This window comes from Pavona decussata, unplaced genomic scaffold (genome assembly GCF_977016875.1).
Source record: "Pavona decussata unplaced genomic scaffold, jaPavDecu1.1 SCAFFOLD_131, whole genome shotgun sequence".
NCBI lineage: Eukaryota > Metazoa > Cnidaria > Anthozoa > Scleractinia > Agariciidae > Pavona > Pavona decussata.
Window position 1 is genome coordinate 654,487 of NW_028145545.1, and position 16,552 is coordinate 671,038.

Here is a 16,552-nt window from a genome sequence, read left to right on the forward strand (position 1 = left end):
GATTCCGACAACCATTTACAAATAGAATGTAATGAAAAACTCTGAGAAATCGTAGCGTACAACCTCTATGCCGGTTTGCTTACTTGTCGAATTAATAGTTGATAACAGTGGAGCGCTGTGATAGCAGCCCGCATTATCGCTCCGTAACACAGCTCTTGGCACAGATGGGTGCGTTTCCTTTACAGTGACAAAGACTTCTTCAATGATGCATGACACTGAGAACCAGTCCTGTTTGCACTTATCAAGAACCGCCACATACGTGTGAATTGTGTGCTCACCATTTCCTTCAGCTTGACAGTCACGGTGAACTGACCGATGAACTACGGCAGAAACCGTGATGCCAACTCAGGCCACGTTTCGCAAACCATTGTGATTGCGTCTCTCTGAATTTCATTGGCAACAGCTTCATGGCCCAGTCATTTATAATTAGGACCGTTTCCTCGTCTAGTTGGCTTATAGCATCTTGCCTCGCTTGATCTTGGTGGAATGCCCTGAGGAGATGAGCTTTCCAGGCTTCGATGTCAGTAACTGCATGCTCAAACTCCCACTTGGCCCTTTCTCTCTGGTCTTATCTGTAAGTTCTTCTGTCTTCACAATTTTTTTGGATCTGATAGAGCGAAAATTGTACAGTGGTCAGCACAACATTCGTCTGGTCCCAAATGACTCTTGTAGTCTCCTTTAAGGTACTGTCTACCTGCAGTTAGAGCTCTCCCAATCTCACGACCCCATGACGCACCTGCTCCGTTTCTGGCGAGATTTTCAACAATTGTCTCTAGCGTTTCAAATGCCTCTGCTCCTGAAGTGGAGGTATCATCAAGGCCCTGCAGAGACTTCTGCTTTGAAGCACTATACATCTCCATTATTCGAAAACAAGTGCGCTCATTGAAAGGCTTTATATTCTCTCGCCTGCATTCCTCCTGATACAAGTATACAATCTTGGTCGTGGTCATAGTTCGGATAAGAGCTGGAATCGGAATGGATTCCCCCGAATTGAGCTTCAGTGTTTTTGTGCCAAATGCAACATCTTGTAAAAAGGTAGATCGCGAAATAAAGTCAACGAAATCCTTCACCTTTTTCATATCTAGTCTGCATTGAAAATTCTGCTCATTTGACAACGGTTCCCATGGCCCCTGCTCCTGGGCGTGCTTTCTTGCCTTCTTTACCTGCCGTAAGGAGATTCCAGGGAGGAATTCTTGTATTTGGGACTGACTGTATTTGTTGCTTATGAGTGATAATATTTGCATCTTGGTGGACTTGTTTTGACATTCCTTATAAGCGAGCAAAATCGCTTCTAGACCAACATCTGGCGGTTGAGCATTCTTAGAGCTGTTTACTGCATGGTGGCACTGAATAATAGCTTGCCACAAACTTTCTTCCTGCAGAGGGGCAATAGTGCCCAAAACAAGTGATACAGCTTGTTCAGCCTTTTGCACTGTAATCATTTCTGGTTTTGTCTGAAAGTGCATTCCATTGAACATCTACGTAATGCGGCAAAGGTTCGAATTTCCCCTCCGATATAAGACTCAGTGCTCTATTCAGAGCTTCTAAGTGTTTCCTTTCTTGTTCACCATCAGGAAAGTAGATGCTGCTTTGTTCCTCCTGGGACGAGCTACTGCGAGCAGAAAACACTGAACCAAATGACACACGATAATGCGCACTATTTGGCCTACGCTGTCGGAACTGTCTGGGTATGGATTTTGATGTACTTGGCACTGCCATATGTATATCTTCTCCAAGTTTTAGTGCTGGGGTGGCCGGTGTCTCACCGACTAGTTGTCGACACGTAGAGCAAATAGCTGCAACGTAGGAAGAGAATAAATTAGAACTGCACATATACAAAAGTCACCCACACACTCTAGCCAACACAGGGTCTAATGTCGACAAAACACTGATATAATAGACGGGAGAGAAACCGTTTTGACTTTTGGTCTCCAGATTGCATATGTGTTATGTGTCTCTTCGAGGGAAAGGTAAAGCACAAACCCAACCTGCTAACTACAGGAGGCTGCCAATTAAGGGTAAAAGATATCCCAACAAGGTTAGACTGTTAGTAATCGTTCCTTTCAGTTCTTTAAAGCAGCCGGAAAGGCCGGCAAAGTTCCTTTCGGGCGCGCCATTCTAAGACAATTGGTTATCATGGCGTTAAAAATTATTTTATTTTGTTTCATGTGTCAGAGTACCACATGCATATTAAGAACTGCACGTTTACGGGGCAGCCCAGTGTCGCAATGCAATACTCGTTTCTAAAGAAACACCTGAATAAAGCAGAAACGACAGAGCATCTCAGGTTTAAACTTTATCCGTCGTCAACGGCTTTATTTGTGTACTGATACTGTTGCATGTTAGTCTCTAGTTTCGAAACGGGTGTTTATACCGCATACCCCCCCCCCCCCCCCCCCCAAAAAAAAATCTGTTTACAAGTCCAGGGTTAAAATAACTCAGATTTTACAGCAGGAGATTTTTTGGGATACCTGTGCCTATTGTCTTCTTATAGATCGTGTTGGTCATGGTTTTGTTCACCCTTCGAGGGCGTTTCAGCATTTTGCTGACACGTGTCTTTATACTTGAAGGGCCTTTACTATTTACTTGACATGGATGACAGCACTTGTCCTATGAAAACAACAGTACGTAAATCAACGGTTATCAGCCAGTTATCACTTTTAAAAAATACAAAAGCGGTTGTGGTTAACTCTTCTTACCTTTCCTTTATACAGCGTTGTAAGTTTATAACGATGTTTGGGGCAGATAGTAAGTCCCGTTGCGTTTACATTATCACACGCTATCCCTGCACGGTTCAATATTAGTTCCCATTCACAAACCTCATTGCCTAAAGGGAAAAAGATTGATTCAACACATGCAAACAACTCGGCCTCCCTGATCAGTTCCGTGTGAATAACACTACATCCCCCCCCCCCCCCCCAAAAAAAAAGCCTCTTAGAGAAAACTACATCAGCATGGAAACATTTATACACAGTTTATTTATGTATTAATACACAAACCTTCTACCTGTAACCATCGCTTTTCATTCTAAAGTGACGCACTTTTACAACGTAACTTTCGCGGCGAGAAAACCGAGTTGGCAAGATTTGTGACTGTAACCATTTGGTCAAGCGAATGACGCGTGACTGCATGCCAACTGCAGAAAGTTGTCCAATCGAACGTACATTAAAAGTACATTAAGAAATGTCATCCTGACATTTCTTATATATGAATAAATGAAGGGTTAAATATACGAGGGTACAACAAATTATCTTGCATTTCTTACCGCCACTTCCCGAACCCTTGTCAGCAGGACGTCCCCTGCTCCCTGAAGCCCTTGAACCTTTGTATTTATCCTTGAGCCACGAGCTCATATCCGCATTACAGCTAAGCAATGGTACGATGGAACTTTCTTGTTTTGCCCATTCTATAGCACCACATAGATTGTCTTCCATGGAACTTTCTTGTTTTGCCCATTCTATAGCACCACATAGATTGTCTTCCCCCGGCTCCCCGAAAGAACAAAACGCCATTCCTTTCCTTTCCTTCCCACAAGATTTATTGTTTCCGACATCGACAGGTGCTTGTAAACAAAGGAGCAGTTGATAGGAAGACTGGGAACCACTACTGACCCAGTCCTTCTTTGCCTAAATCCAAGATGGCGGAACAAACAGTGAAATTTCATTTACTGTACAGTAGCAATATAAAATAAATGTGGCCGTAGAAATATCGGCTATGGCTATAAGGACGCAGCTACCGACAAAGAGAATATCTCTGCCTTTTTACACAAAATGTGAATAAAATTACTTACACACATTCACGAGCTGAAAATCGAAATCTTCGATAAAGAAAACGGAGCTGCCTAAACAATTCAGTTGCTTGAGAAAGCATTCTCCTTACATATATCAGACTGTGGACTTGTCTGTAAACAAATACAACAAGGACTGTTCATCGGGCATTATGAATTGGCCGTAAGGTGCTGTCAATTATCAGGAATATGGCTATTTCTTGACATAAAAATGTACCTTAGAGACATTTCTCTCGAAGCCAAGGAGCCTTACCACTGTAAACATGGCTAATATAAAGTGATATAAAGGTAAGCAAGCAAAGTTATGCTTGGAAGAAATGTCAGTATAACTATCATGCCGCCTATTTAGTTATTTGAGTTCCAATTAGTTGTTTTGTACGAATATTCCCGTTCAAGTAGAACAAACGTTAATTTTGTGAGTACTATTTTCCAGTTCTAAGGCAATTTAAGGGTCCCAGGTAGTTTTTAATCACACAGTTATTGCTTATCACAGACTTTGTAAGTAAAGTAAGCATTAACAAAGCAAGAAGGCAAACAGGCTTGAAATAACAGTGTTTGTATGGAAATCCGATGTCAAATAATTTTCATAAAATATCGCTTCTGAAAAATTCATGAATTGGAAACTAACTTTTGGCAATAGGAAAAGGATTTTAAGAAAAAAATTGGAGGGATGTAGCTGTAACAAAAAGCATCCAGTCGTGTTTTGAACTTTCCATACATTTGTCTGTTAGCGAAACAGCCGTGAATTGCTCTAAAAATAGCTCGCGGGAAAAAAAAATACAGGGAAATGTATGGAAAGTTCAAAACACGACTGGACGCTTTCTGGCACAGCTACATCCCTCCAAATTTTTTCTTAAAATCCTTTTCCTAGTGTAATTAGTTGTTTTGTACGAATATTCCCGTTTAAGTAGAAGGAACGTTGATTTTGTGAGTACTATTTGCCAGTTCTAAGGCAATTTAAGGGTCCCAGGTAGTTTTTAATCACACAGTTATTGCTTATCACAGACTTTGTAAGTAAAGTAAGCATTAACAAAGCAAACTGAAATGTTAAAATATAAATAAAGCTACCATGATTGTTAAATTGTTGCTTTTGGTAATATGTAAATTTTGTGAGGGTGTGACTCTAAAATGCTTTGCTAAAGCCCCTTAAATTTAGCGAACCAATTTTTTCACAGTTGATTTTGGTTGTACGTACATTGGAGTAACTCCTGACAGAAGAATCCGTTTTAGCTAAGTTGGCAGTTAAAATTATCAACTGCTAAACTTTGGCAATTTTTTAGGCCCCACACAGTCAGATGCCTTAATGCCGAATCCTTGCATATCAACGGAAAGGGTATTTATAGTAGAAAAACACTATTCATAAAAATTTTTCATATGTTTAATGAGTTTATTTTTATACTAGGACAAACCTGCCCCCTCAAAAACAGGATTTTCACTGATTCGGAGGCCCGAAATGGGACCCCCCCCCCCCCTGACACTTTTAAAACAAAGGTCAGAAAACAAATCTCAAATGGCTTTTGGAATATCTCACCAAGGCCAACTTCTGCAGAAAGTTTAATCAAATTGACCCCTACTTCCAACATCTGGACCAGTTTCTCAGTCACGGACACTTAAGAACTGACCCCTTAGGTTTTGTGACGACGTCGTTGCCGTCGCGGTAGTAGCTGCCTAAACTCCCTAACGATATCTTTAATGCCTATCCTCCTTTTCTAGCTGCTTTCGCTACAGAACATAATCTTCATCTTGAACTCATGATTGTGAAAGGTATCGCCGGGTATGGAGATCTGAGTCAATTTTCAAGTGCTTCAGCTGAGTGGGTGTGTTTTGCAAGTACCATGGCAGCTTCTCTTGTCGCAAACATTTTAAATGATCCTTTGATTCTCTTAGGATTACCTCACTTTAACGAAGGTAAGTTTACCACTGAATGGGCCAAATAAGGGATCTTCCTAAGCCCGTCTCGGCTTAAACTTCTTAGAAAATTCAAATAATAGATTATTGGAATTGTCTCATGTGCTACACTTGTGGTAATGCATTATTTTGTATCTGCATTGCATTATATCTGTTTATTTTTGGTTTATGACCTGTTCTTCCGGCATTACAAGGAATAACCTGCATGGGAATATTTTTTCAGAAAAAATGCTTATTCAGTATTTTAATGCGAAGAAAACTTTTTCAGTATTCACATATTACAACACTAACAAAGTGATACACTAATTTGCACCGACTATTGCATAATTAGTTAAACAAGAAAAAAATAGTAGTGTTGATTCAAATAATTAGTGACACACCAGTAGGGCGGAAAGGCAATATGCAGATACTATTTTCACTTGTTGTAATACTGGTTCAAAGAAACTTGAGAGCTGGAGGCAGAGTTTTCTTATGTTTCGTTCAAGCAGATGTGACCTTCTACACAGAGTAGTAGAAGTTAGACAAACAAATAATGAATGAGAAAACGAGCAAATAATAAGATAACATATTAAAGAATAAGAACATAGATACATTAAATAATGGACTCTATCTAGACCGGAAATCGGAGACCGGATTCTTCCCAAGCCAACTTTGAACGCTTATAACTTTTTTGGTATTTGTGCAAAGGCCATAAAGGTTCGTGAGTTCCTCAGAGTTTATTTATCTCGAGACAATTTGATGTAGCAGGTCAGTGTTCATTGAATTTGACGTGATTTTTGACAAGCAAGTTTTTCAGATCATGGAATATTCCTATTTTTAATACCTTCCGTTTGGAGGTTTTCTAAACTTTAGAAGAGATCAAAGAATCCAAGACTGATGGCCATTTTATATAACGTCATAACGGAATCCGCCAACACAATACCCGCTTCCCCCCGGCCACAAAAGACAAAAAAAATCCCTGTCTAAATAGTATTTATCACTTAATGTGCTTCATTGACTTCTTCTGCTAGTCTTTTAGAAAAACGAGTGAATTGTTTATTGTATTTGTTTACTTCTTTTGGAAATTTGATCGTGCGTAAAACCGAATGGAGTTTTGATTGTCTGATTAGTAACTTTATATTATGAGGCTCAAGAAAACACAACACATTTATCTATTTGTTTGTTTCTTCGTTTATTTGTTCATTATTGTCTCTTTGCTTTTATATTGTGAAGACCAAGATATGCCTGAACGCCAACTGGAATGCCAAACTGGTAAAACCAAAATACACGAGTAAGTACACGGTACCGACTCAAGCCTCCCATAATAATACTCTGTTATATTTGCTAAACCTAAAATGCATCTCCCTACCCAAAGTCAACATAAATGAATGAAGGACTTGGTGCTAAAGGAAACGATCAATACATCAAATGACACAAGGTCTACCCGTTAGCTTGTAAATAAACTAAACGAGGTTCGTTTTAATATCGAAGAATACATCCAAAAGATGTACCAGACAAAGTTGGGGGGGGGGGGGGGGGGGAAACACTGGTTTAAATGAACTTTCAATAGAAATGATTACGAAAAACTTCTCCATCTTTTGTGAACCTGCTCCAAAAGTTCCTTTTTCTGTGGTTCAACAATTGAACGACTAGCTACCTGTAATTTTACACGCCTGAACATTAAAACCTGGATTTCTCGATAGCACTTGGTCTAGCGCCGGATTCTTCTGGGAACCAACATCAACTGTACTTCAGTTGGCTTCTAGCGAGATGTCACATCTGTATTTGTAAAAATAGAGATTGTGCACCCAGATTGAAGGTTCCAACGACATCTTAAACTCTGTAGTCGTGAAAGGTGGTAATCAATGTGGTTTGAAATGATAGCTCACCGGTACACCCGTTAGAGGCCGCTCTTATAAAAAACGTCACCCTAACAACATCAATAGAAGTAATGGAAGTTCCAAAATGATTAAATATCTTTGTGTTTTTTCATTTCCCTTTTAGAGGAATAGTGACAAGAGCAGGCGCCATCTGGGATCTCAACCAAGGGGCTGCCTACCTAATGTTCCCTCCTGATGCGGTGTCTGAGCCTACCTCAATAGTGGTCCATAAATGGAAATGCAGTACCCGTTCACCTCCTCTCCAAGAGCATGAAGCTCTTGTCAGCAACGTGATTGAAATATCGACCAACGCAAATCGAGTTCTGGAATTCAATGTTGAAGTGACACTATTTCTCTGTCACAGTGCTGCAGACCTCCAGGGCTATGAATTGGTACTAAAGAGGCTAGTCAACAAAGGCAACAATGAATGGAAAGACGTGGATGGAACTCAGGCTTTGCAACATTTTTCAGGTTGGAAAATTAATTTTCTTTGTGTCTGCTAGCATACACATAAACAATGGGGTTTGCGCGATTTAGTGTAGTATTCTCTGTTACTTGGCTTCCGTTGTTCCTTGTGGCCTTTATTGCATAGTGGATTGGGATTGTCTTGGGAACTGTAATCTTGAAAATGCTGGGGGACTGATATGACTCGAGGCTAAGCAAAGAAACATGACGCACTTTTAAATGGTGTACGTCTCTGGAAGTCTTAAACTAGCATATATCTTTGTTAGCCCAACATTTCAAATCCACGGCTCACAGTATTTCAGATATCCGGGTGCGGGGTATGCAGTTATGCAATGGTACAAACCTCCAGCGCAAGCAGCGTGAAATGAGGATCATTTTCCAACTGGGAACTGTTCAGCCGGATTGACTACACATTATTTTTGGCTTTATTTGAACTGTAACTTTATGTATGCGCGCGCTAACAGTCATATGCGCACGTGTCTCTCATTGCGTATTCCAACATTTTTCTTCAACAATGAAGAAGGTTTATATACCCGAAACGTCTGTGTTTTTTATCCATCATTGACACTTTCTGAGATATATTTTAATATCACTCCTACCAGATATCTTTATTGTGGTCGGGCATATCGAACCAAGGGCCAATTTAATAAACGGTTTACAATCTGGGTCCTTGTCAGAAAGTGACTTCAAAAAATATTTTTAGAAGCCTCTAACGTATGATTTTTGAATTCGTTTTAGAACCTTTCATTGAGTTCCTTTTTGTGTGCGCATGTTAAACCAACAGACCAGCTTGTAAACTTAAGTCGCCGGGGGCAGACTGCGCTTCCCTGCCCCCTGTCTATATAGGGTTAAGGAAGGTTTGTTATAACCTCGTTTGATTAGATCGGCTCTAATTCATTAGTGCGAAGTCTAAAATTAGTGGTAGAACAAAAGCGACGGAGACAAAGAGGTGAAGTAAAAGGAATTCATTATTTTTAGTATGTAAAGGATCGTAAGATGAACAACCAGAAGACTCTTCACAGCTTGGGAAAAATTGTGCTACTTGCCCTTACATTACTAAGGCTGTGAAAAATGGGCTTACTTACAACACTTAATACCTTATTTTGTGATGCAATGTAACCGCTGCCGCTTACAATGTACAGGAGAAACGAAGCAACGTTTAAAAGACGGACTGAACACTGACGTTCAACTGAATAATCTAACATCAAATTTAAACCTACATCTGTCTCTGTACAGGTATTTTCCAATTCTAATCACTGTAACACTGACATGCAACTAATTACTCTAGAAGTAATTTACTCCCCTCGTGACTCAATACGAAACGCTATGGAAGCACATCCTACCGATAAGGCAAAAATGTCTGAGCCTTTCGGCAGTCAACAAACATGATGAAAACTAATCTTTCTTACAGCTTATATACGCCATTCCCTGTCCACCTACACATTGAGAAATCCTCTTCTGATCTAGTTTACGAAAATGACAAGTATTGAAAAAAGAAAACAACCGACGTTGTTCGATCGACTCCTCTCTCACAAGCTTATGCCGGGATATGAAATCTTTCACTGCCCTATCAGGCAGTTTATGAAATGTTCTTTTCCACATAATGTTTTAACACTTGGTGCTTTCCGTGCATTCCACGTGCTGCTTTAATATTACTACTAATCAGCAATTGTCCTTGTAAAAAATATTTTTCCAAACACCGCGAAGTTTTGGGTTTGGATTATTAACAAAATATGTGAGATCTTAAGAAAAGGGTGTTAAAAGAGGGATGTCTGAATAGTGATGTCGTTTCCCCATTTTTTTGTCCAAGGCAAAGCTTACTGGTATTCAGTGAAAAGACAGAAAGGGTCCTTGCTTCTTCCTTAGAGTCGCAAAGGGGTTATCTTTTCTCTAATTTAATGTATTTATTTCAGAAATTGAGGATGAACACCCTTCAGCTAAAGACGTTCCAGACGTCTTTCCTGCTGTGCAAGCTGAGATAATTAAGTGCTCGACATATGCAGTGGTTTCGCGCCTCAAGTCATCTCCCCTTTACACTGTCACATCCGATGGAGGTTCCTTCAATCATCCTAATTATCCTGGTGTTTTGATTACGATCCCGAAAAAAGCCGTGCCACTCAAAGGAAAGTTTAGTCTGCAAGTGAAGGTAAAGGGATGGCAATGAAATGTCTTGTTTTCTCTTAGCATACTTGATAAAGTGACAGTCTGTGGATCAGAGAATAAAGAAACACTTTTGAAATAGCATCACCAGACTTTCTAAGTGTCCGGAAGATTCCTAAGTTGTGTAAAACTAAAAGAGTAATCTTTAACACCATTGGACTGAAAGGGTAAGTATCACGCAAGTTTGATGATTTTTTCCAAAACCCAAAAATGTTCCCTGTCAACAGCAACAGAAATAATTGTCTACTTTTGTTATAAATTATCACCCAGTGCAATAAAACTGTCGATTACTGCCTCTGGCCAGAGACAGGGTAGGCCCGTATGGATTGAAACTTGAAAAATGTTAGGCTCGAATATGCATTTTTTTTCCAAAATGCGCTAGAACAGATAACGAGTTGTTCATTTCAAGACTTGAGTTGATTTCCTTCCTCTCTTTGTTGAATTATTTTGCAGTGAAGTGAAGTTCGTGTTTCACCATTTTTAACAAAAGAGGTCAAAACCCCCATGACGCTTTCCCTTTAACGAAACAAGGGTGGAAATAGTCTTGGGTTGCAGTGCATTTCAACTCCATTGGCCATTTCCCGGAATGCCAATACACATAAAAGCTAGAAGAAAACTAAATTTAGCAAATTAACGTGGCTGGCACTGGTATTTGTCACTTTCCAGCACTTATACTTTGACAGATCAATACTACCACCCTTTATCAGTCGATGCAACAACAACGATGTCTAACCAAATATTGGTGAAGAGGCTGCTGTCATTTTCTCGACATAACAGAGGTTACCATAGCAACAGTATAGCCTACTAAAACGCCCTTAATTTTACATTTAAGTAGTAGTAAACTCAAAAACGAGATGGGTAACCCTCATTTTTTTTTTATTATGGAACTGTAAACAACATGTTCATAAAAAGTTAAAGGATTCAGAGCCACCTTAATCTTTCGAAAATTAAAGACGTGGAATAATTTGTCTTTTCCCCATCTGTGCTGCATTTATTCCCACTAGTCTTAGTAAAGACCGTTGTAATACAGTTGTCGTATTTTAAGGACCACTTGAGAACTGCCCAAAATAATTTACAAGTTTGACAGTACATTTTTTTCTTGTTATCGTAAAGGTGCAAGAAGTTCCCAGTGAAGCATTTGATGACGATAACGTGATGGTTGGACCAATATTGCGAATCGCCTGCTCCCAAAGTATTGAGTTTTTAAAGCCCGTCATAATACAATTGCCAGTATCTCATCAACACGGGGGTATTTCTCAGTCCTCAGCATGCCGTGTCAGGGTGCTTTTTCTAAGGTCTGATGGCGAACGTAAAGAATGGATTGAAATTACTGACGATCTCGAAATCCCTCCAAGTTATGACGGGAAGTTTGTTAGGTTCCAGGTTGAACGCTTTTCCGGGTGAGAAAAAAATCATTTCTTTGTATATGATATGATATGGTTATTCCACTCGCGCTTATTGGATATGGGAAGACTGATAGCCACCTCGGCGCTACTGCTTTGTTGCCTATCGTTATCCCATATTCAAAAAGCGCAAGTTGAAGAGTTGTTTATTAGAAGTAACCATTATAATGAAAGATCTTGCTGATTTCGTCTGGTAGAAAGATCAGAGGGCGGTTTATTTTATATTATAATTATTATTTACATTACATTACATTCATATTATATTATATTATATTATATTATATTATATTATATTATATTATATTATATTATATTATATTATATTATATTATATTATATTATATTATATTATATTATATTATACTATACTGTACTGTACTGTACTGTACTGTACTATACTATACTATACTATACTATACTATACTATACTATACTATACTATACTATACTATGCTATGCTATGCTATGCTATGCTATGCTATACTATACTATACTATACTATAAGCGTGAGTGGAATAATTGTTTATTAACAAAATTATTATTATTATCACAAAATATTGCTACATTTTGCGAATTCCGCTTTGCAAGTAACAATTAGAAGACAATTTAATGGTCTCTTTTCCTCATGGTATGGCATGGTATAATGGCTCATATACCATGGCCGCTACGCCAATCAAATCGCTCGAATTGCATTATACAATGATCCAGTTTTTAATAATATATTATTATATTATATTACATTACATTACATTACATTACATTACATTACATTACATTACATTACATTATATTATATTATATTATATTATATTATATTATATTATATTATATTATATTATATTATATTATATTTAACAATTAGATTATGAGCTCGAGATTTCTATCGCGTGATAGCTGATGAGGGCGCAGCCCGAATCAGCTATCACGCATAGAAATCGAGAGCGAATAATCTAATTGTTTTAGTATAAATCTACTAGTCGGTCAAAACTAAACAAGTAAATTATCTATTTCCTCATCGCAGACACTTCGAAAACGCGACGAAGCGGCCGCCATTTTGTTGAAAACCGCTACTCACTATCTATCACAGAATAGATAGTGAGTAGCGTAGCCAATCAGAGAACGGCATTCGTGATAGAACACTAGTAGATTTATACTAATATATTATATTATTATAGTTAAGCAATAGAAGACTTTTTCCGTGATACATAGCCTCATCTAGACACGAGGGGGGTTGGGAGAATTCAAAACAGTTATGCAAACCTGAGACCTAGTCGAAAATTTGCCTACCTTTTGAAAATTCTCCCAACCCGCCGAGTGTTTAGATGAGGCTATGTAAACACAGAAAAATTCCTCTATTGCTTTTATAAAATATTCCTCGGGGAAACACAGAAAGCGTGACGTCACAAACGTGTTTACATACTCTCATCTAAACGCACCTATCGACCAATGAAAGCGGGCGTACTATCTTGACGAACAGGAATATACATGTACCAGAGAATCGGAAGAGAACAGTTTTTATTGCTGTGTAGTACTAATGCTCCTAATCCCCGGCATTGTTCGAGGGTTATCCGATAAACCGTTGGTACTGCTTAGTTTCCAGGCTTCTTTAATTTGTTGGATGACAATTAAAGGGAACAGACTATACCTTGACTACACTCTTTACAAATAAACCACTATTGGGGCATGAATTCAGTGTAATTAATCAATAGTCAATTCAATAGTCAGTTCTCTATCCTTCGTTTCTCCTTCCTTCAGGTACTCCTATATTCTCGACTGGAACAAGGTGAAGCCCCCTGATTCTAGAATTTTGAGAGTCCTTTCCAGCCTCATTTGGAATCCCCCAAGGCGGGCAGTTTTCTTCGCTTACTTCTTTTCATCATCAGAAGAAGAAGAAGTAGTTTTACGCCTAATTTGCTGCCCTAACCACCTTAGAACAGAACTAAAATCAGAGCTTGAAAGGGAACGGATTGTATTCCGTACGGTAAAGTCGGTGAAAAAGATGATTCCAGAGTATGATTTGGCATTTGTTTGTGTTTCCGGAGGCATCAGCCCCATAACCGAGGAGGACTTGAATGAATTTCATCTCGTGTAAGTGTAAGTTGTGTGACAATTAGACATAAAAGCCAGTCGGATTGATAGATTCCAGTCATGAGGAATTTACGGGCTGACGGTTTTGTTCGAGAAATGTCCGATTTATGGCTCTAAGTTTTAACCTAGTGATTGGGGGAGGGTGCCTCTCAAAAGTCGCTGGATGGAAAATTGTCTAAATTATGACGCAAGCACGTAAATAGGGCTGGTCGTTAAATGTAGCGCTATGATACAGTTCTTCATTTTATCTACTAACACCTAAAATGATCGAATGGATTCCTTAATTGTCCAAATCAGGGGCAAGCAATGACAATATTAAAGAAAAGTGTTTCGCGGATGTCATTTTCTGCTTTTCACGATCGTTTTTGGGCGTTTAATATGGATTTTTGTTTGCGCTAACACATTATGATCCATTCAGATTCCTTAGCTGAATTCATTTTTAGGTTGCAGAAAGGGTAAACATTGAAACAAACTGAGATTCGCTCGTTCACGTATCGAGTTAGATTGTAAAAGGAAAAAGTAGATTTTGCTATGGAATAATAATGATAAAAAAATAAAATGGTGCGATGCATTTTTACTACCATTTTTTGTTACATAGAAGTAGTGAACTTAAGTATTTAACCAAAAATAGTGACAGTCATTACTTGAGAAGTATGGTTATCTTTACAAGGTAATTAAACATCAAACGTTCGCAATTTTGCATTTTGTTTTGTAAAAAAACATATTTTTATTTATTTGCCCACAGGTTTGATGGCGATGATTGGTGCGATCGTCAGCTGCCTGTTCGTGTGATCAATGATCAGACGCTTTCTAAAGTGCAATTCCACAGCACTTCTGAACGTGCAGGGAAAGACAGGTTGGCGGAGCTGTACTTAAGAGTGAATATTGATCGTGAGGTGTGTGTTGTCTACATTCTCATCATGATTTATTTCGCGTTCCTTTTTCATCGTTTTCTACTTATTGTGTTGCTACTCATCAGCGCGTCACGTCACGTTAATTTTCGTTTAGTAACAAACAAACCTTTGTCTCTCAAAGCCAATGATGAAAAAAAACAAAAAAAAACAAAAGCAACAACAACAACAACAACGACAAAAAAGGGGCCAGATTTTGTAATTGCTGGTTTTGGGTTGTTGGCGGTGAAAAACAATGCCCATCGAGAATAAAGACTTTACGGGGAAAAAAATCAGTAATCGATCAGTCAAATTGTTTGGAATATTTCACAGAAGACGATGGAACAAATTCCATGCAAATAGTAAAACTAAAGATGAATGTGCTTCTAGTGTTTCCAATACTTTTATGTATCAAGATAGTTCGAGAGAGAAAACGAAAAATTCAACTGTGGCAGTCACTGCCGATTCCTAACCCGATTAATAATGCGCCGATCAACTCGAAACTTCAACATCCCCCCCCCCCCCCCGGGCAAACCCCGGGCATTTGAACTTTTGAAGATTGGATCGTTCAAATTCCCGCCCCCTCGGGCCAAAATGGTGTTCAAATGCACTACCTTATCGTCGGATTTGTCTGTCAAATGCCCCTCCTAAAGAACAATCGTTGTCGTGAGTTACTACAAAAACCACAACTTTAACATTGAAACTAATGATTGGAAATTGAATTTATTAAGTCGGACAATGTCAATCAGCATGTGTAAGCTGTTCTAACTCCGAAACACGGCAAAGGTTGTTAAAATGAGTTAGCCGGCTACGTAGACTGTTCGAGTGGCAGGGTATTCCGCAGTTTAAGCCAAAGCGGCGGTTTTTCATTCGACAATGTTTTTTTCTTCTTTAACTGTTCACTGCTGTTTTATGGCTATTCTAAAAACCTCTGCAGACACAAAATGTGGGAGAAAGGCGCAGCTTGACTCATTGCATAAAAAACTACATCGTTTAAAGAACTAAAAATACATATTAATTGGTTAGCCGGCTACGTAGAATGTTGCTCGAGTGGCAGGATATTCTGCAATTTAAGCCAAAGCGGTTTTTCATTCGACGGTGTTTATTTCTTTCACTATTCACTGCGGGACAAAAATGTACATCGTTCATATCCAATCTATAAAAGCAATTAATATTTAAGCACTCTCACTTTTGAAAACCTTTTTTTGTAAGCTTTTTTTGTAATGCTGTATCTCTTCCTTTAAACTCTTCCATCTCGTCCAAACACGTTTTTATAGCTGTTAGCGACTTCGCCCCCCCCCCCCCCCCCCCAAAAAAAAAGCGATTTAAAACCTGACACCTGATAATAATAGAAAATAATTAAGACCATAACAATAGTAATAAAAAATTTTGTGTTACTATTGTTATGGTCTTAATTATTTTCTATTATTATTGTAATTTTTTTTAGCATTTATATTCCACTGTAATTTGTTACAAGTTCATTTCACACTGAAGATGGCAGAGGCAACTGCCGAAACATGTCTGTTGTAAAACTCAGGGGCGTCGTGTTTTTCATAAAATTAATTTCCTCATACTTTATTATAGGAAAAGGACGCTGAAGTTGTGTTATTCGCTTTGGAGTGTTAAATCCCTCAACCCCATTAACCTCATTCAACCTGTTTTGTTTTTTTTTTGTTTGGTGGTAGTGGTGGTGGTGGTGTTGGGGGGCGGGGATAGTGGCAAAGTTCGCGCCCTGACTTTGAACATTCACAACTTTCAACATGATTTTAGAAGACTTCTTTCGAAAAACGTTCGGGTTATTTTTATTTTTTACGAACAATATCAAGAGTTAATTTTACATTTTTACACTATTTTATCATTTCCTTGATGTTTTCGTTGTTTTGGGGGTCCATTTGAATGGTTTTCTGTGATTTTGAAGAAATCGAGAAATCGAAGATGGCGGCTGTAAAGCAGTCAATGACATAACCCCACGTCAGGTGACGTAATGGTCTT

At 38.6% G+C, this 16,552-nt stretch overlaps 2 protein-coding genes across 4 annotated transcripts in view; one reads left to right on the top strand and one right to left on the bottom strand.

Annotated features, from left to right (window-relative positions):
- LOC146468384 (uncharacterized) overlaps positions 1-16,552 on the top strand; it is a 66,896-nt gene that overhangs the window by 38,592 nt on the left and 11,752 nt on the right. For 2 of the 3 annotated variants that reach the window (XM_085124644.1, XM_085124645.1), the window contains exons 5-10: positions 6,908-6,965; positions 7,679-8,025; positions 9,933-10,165; positions 11,293-11,579; positions 13,338-13,670; positions 14,416-14,566. In XM_085124644.1, the coding sequence (XP_084980770.1) occupies positions 6,908-6,965; positions 7,679-8,025; positions 9,933-10,165; positions 11,293-11,579; positions 13,338-13,670; positions 14,416-14,566 (1,409 nt within the window). Of the gene's footprint in view, positions 1-5,500; positions 5,696-6,907; positions 6,966-7,678; positions 8,026-9,932; positions 10,166-11,292; positions 11,580-13,337; positions 13,671-14,415; positions 14,567-16,552 lie in introns of all 3 variants that reach the window. The other variant, XM_085124646.1, reaches the window with a different exon arrangement.
- LOC146468385 (mediator of RNA polymerase II transcription subunit 14-like) overlaps positions 1-16,552 on the bottom strand; it is a 91,645-nt gene that overhangs the window by 24,895 nt on the left and 50,198 nt on the right. The window lies entirely within an intron of this gene.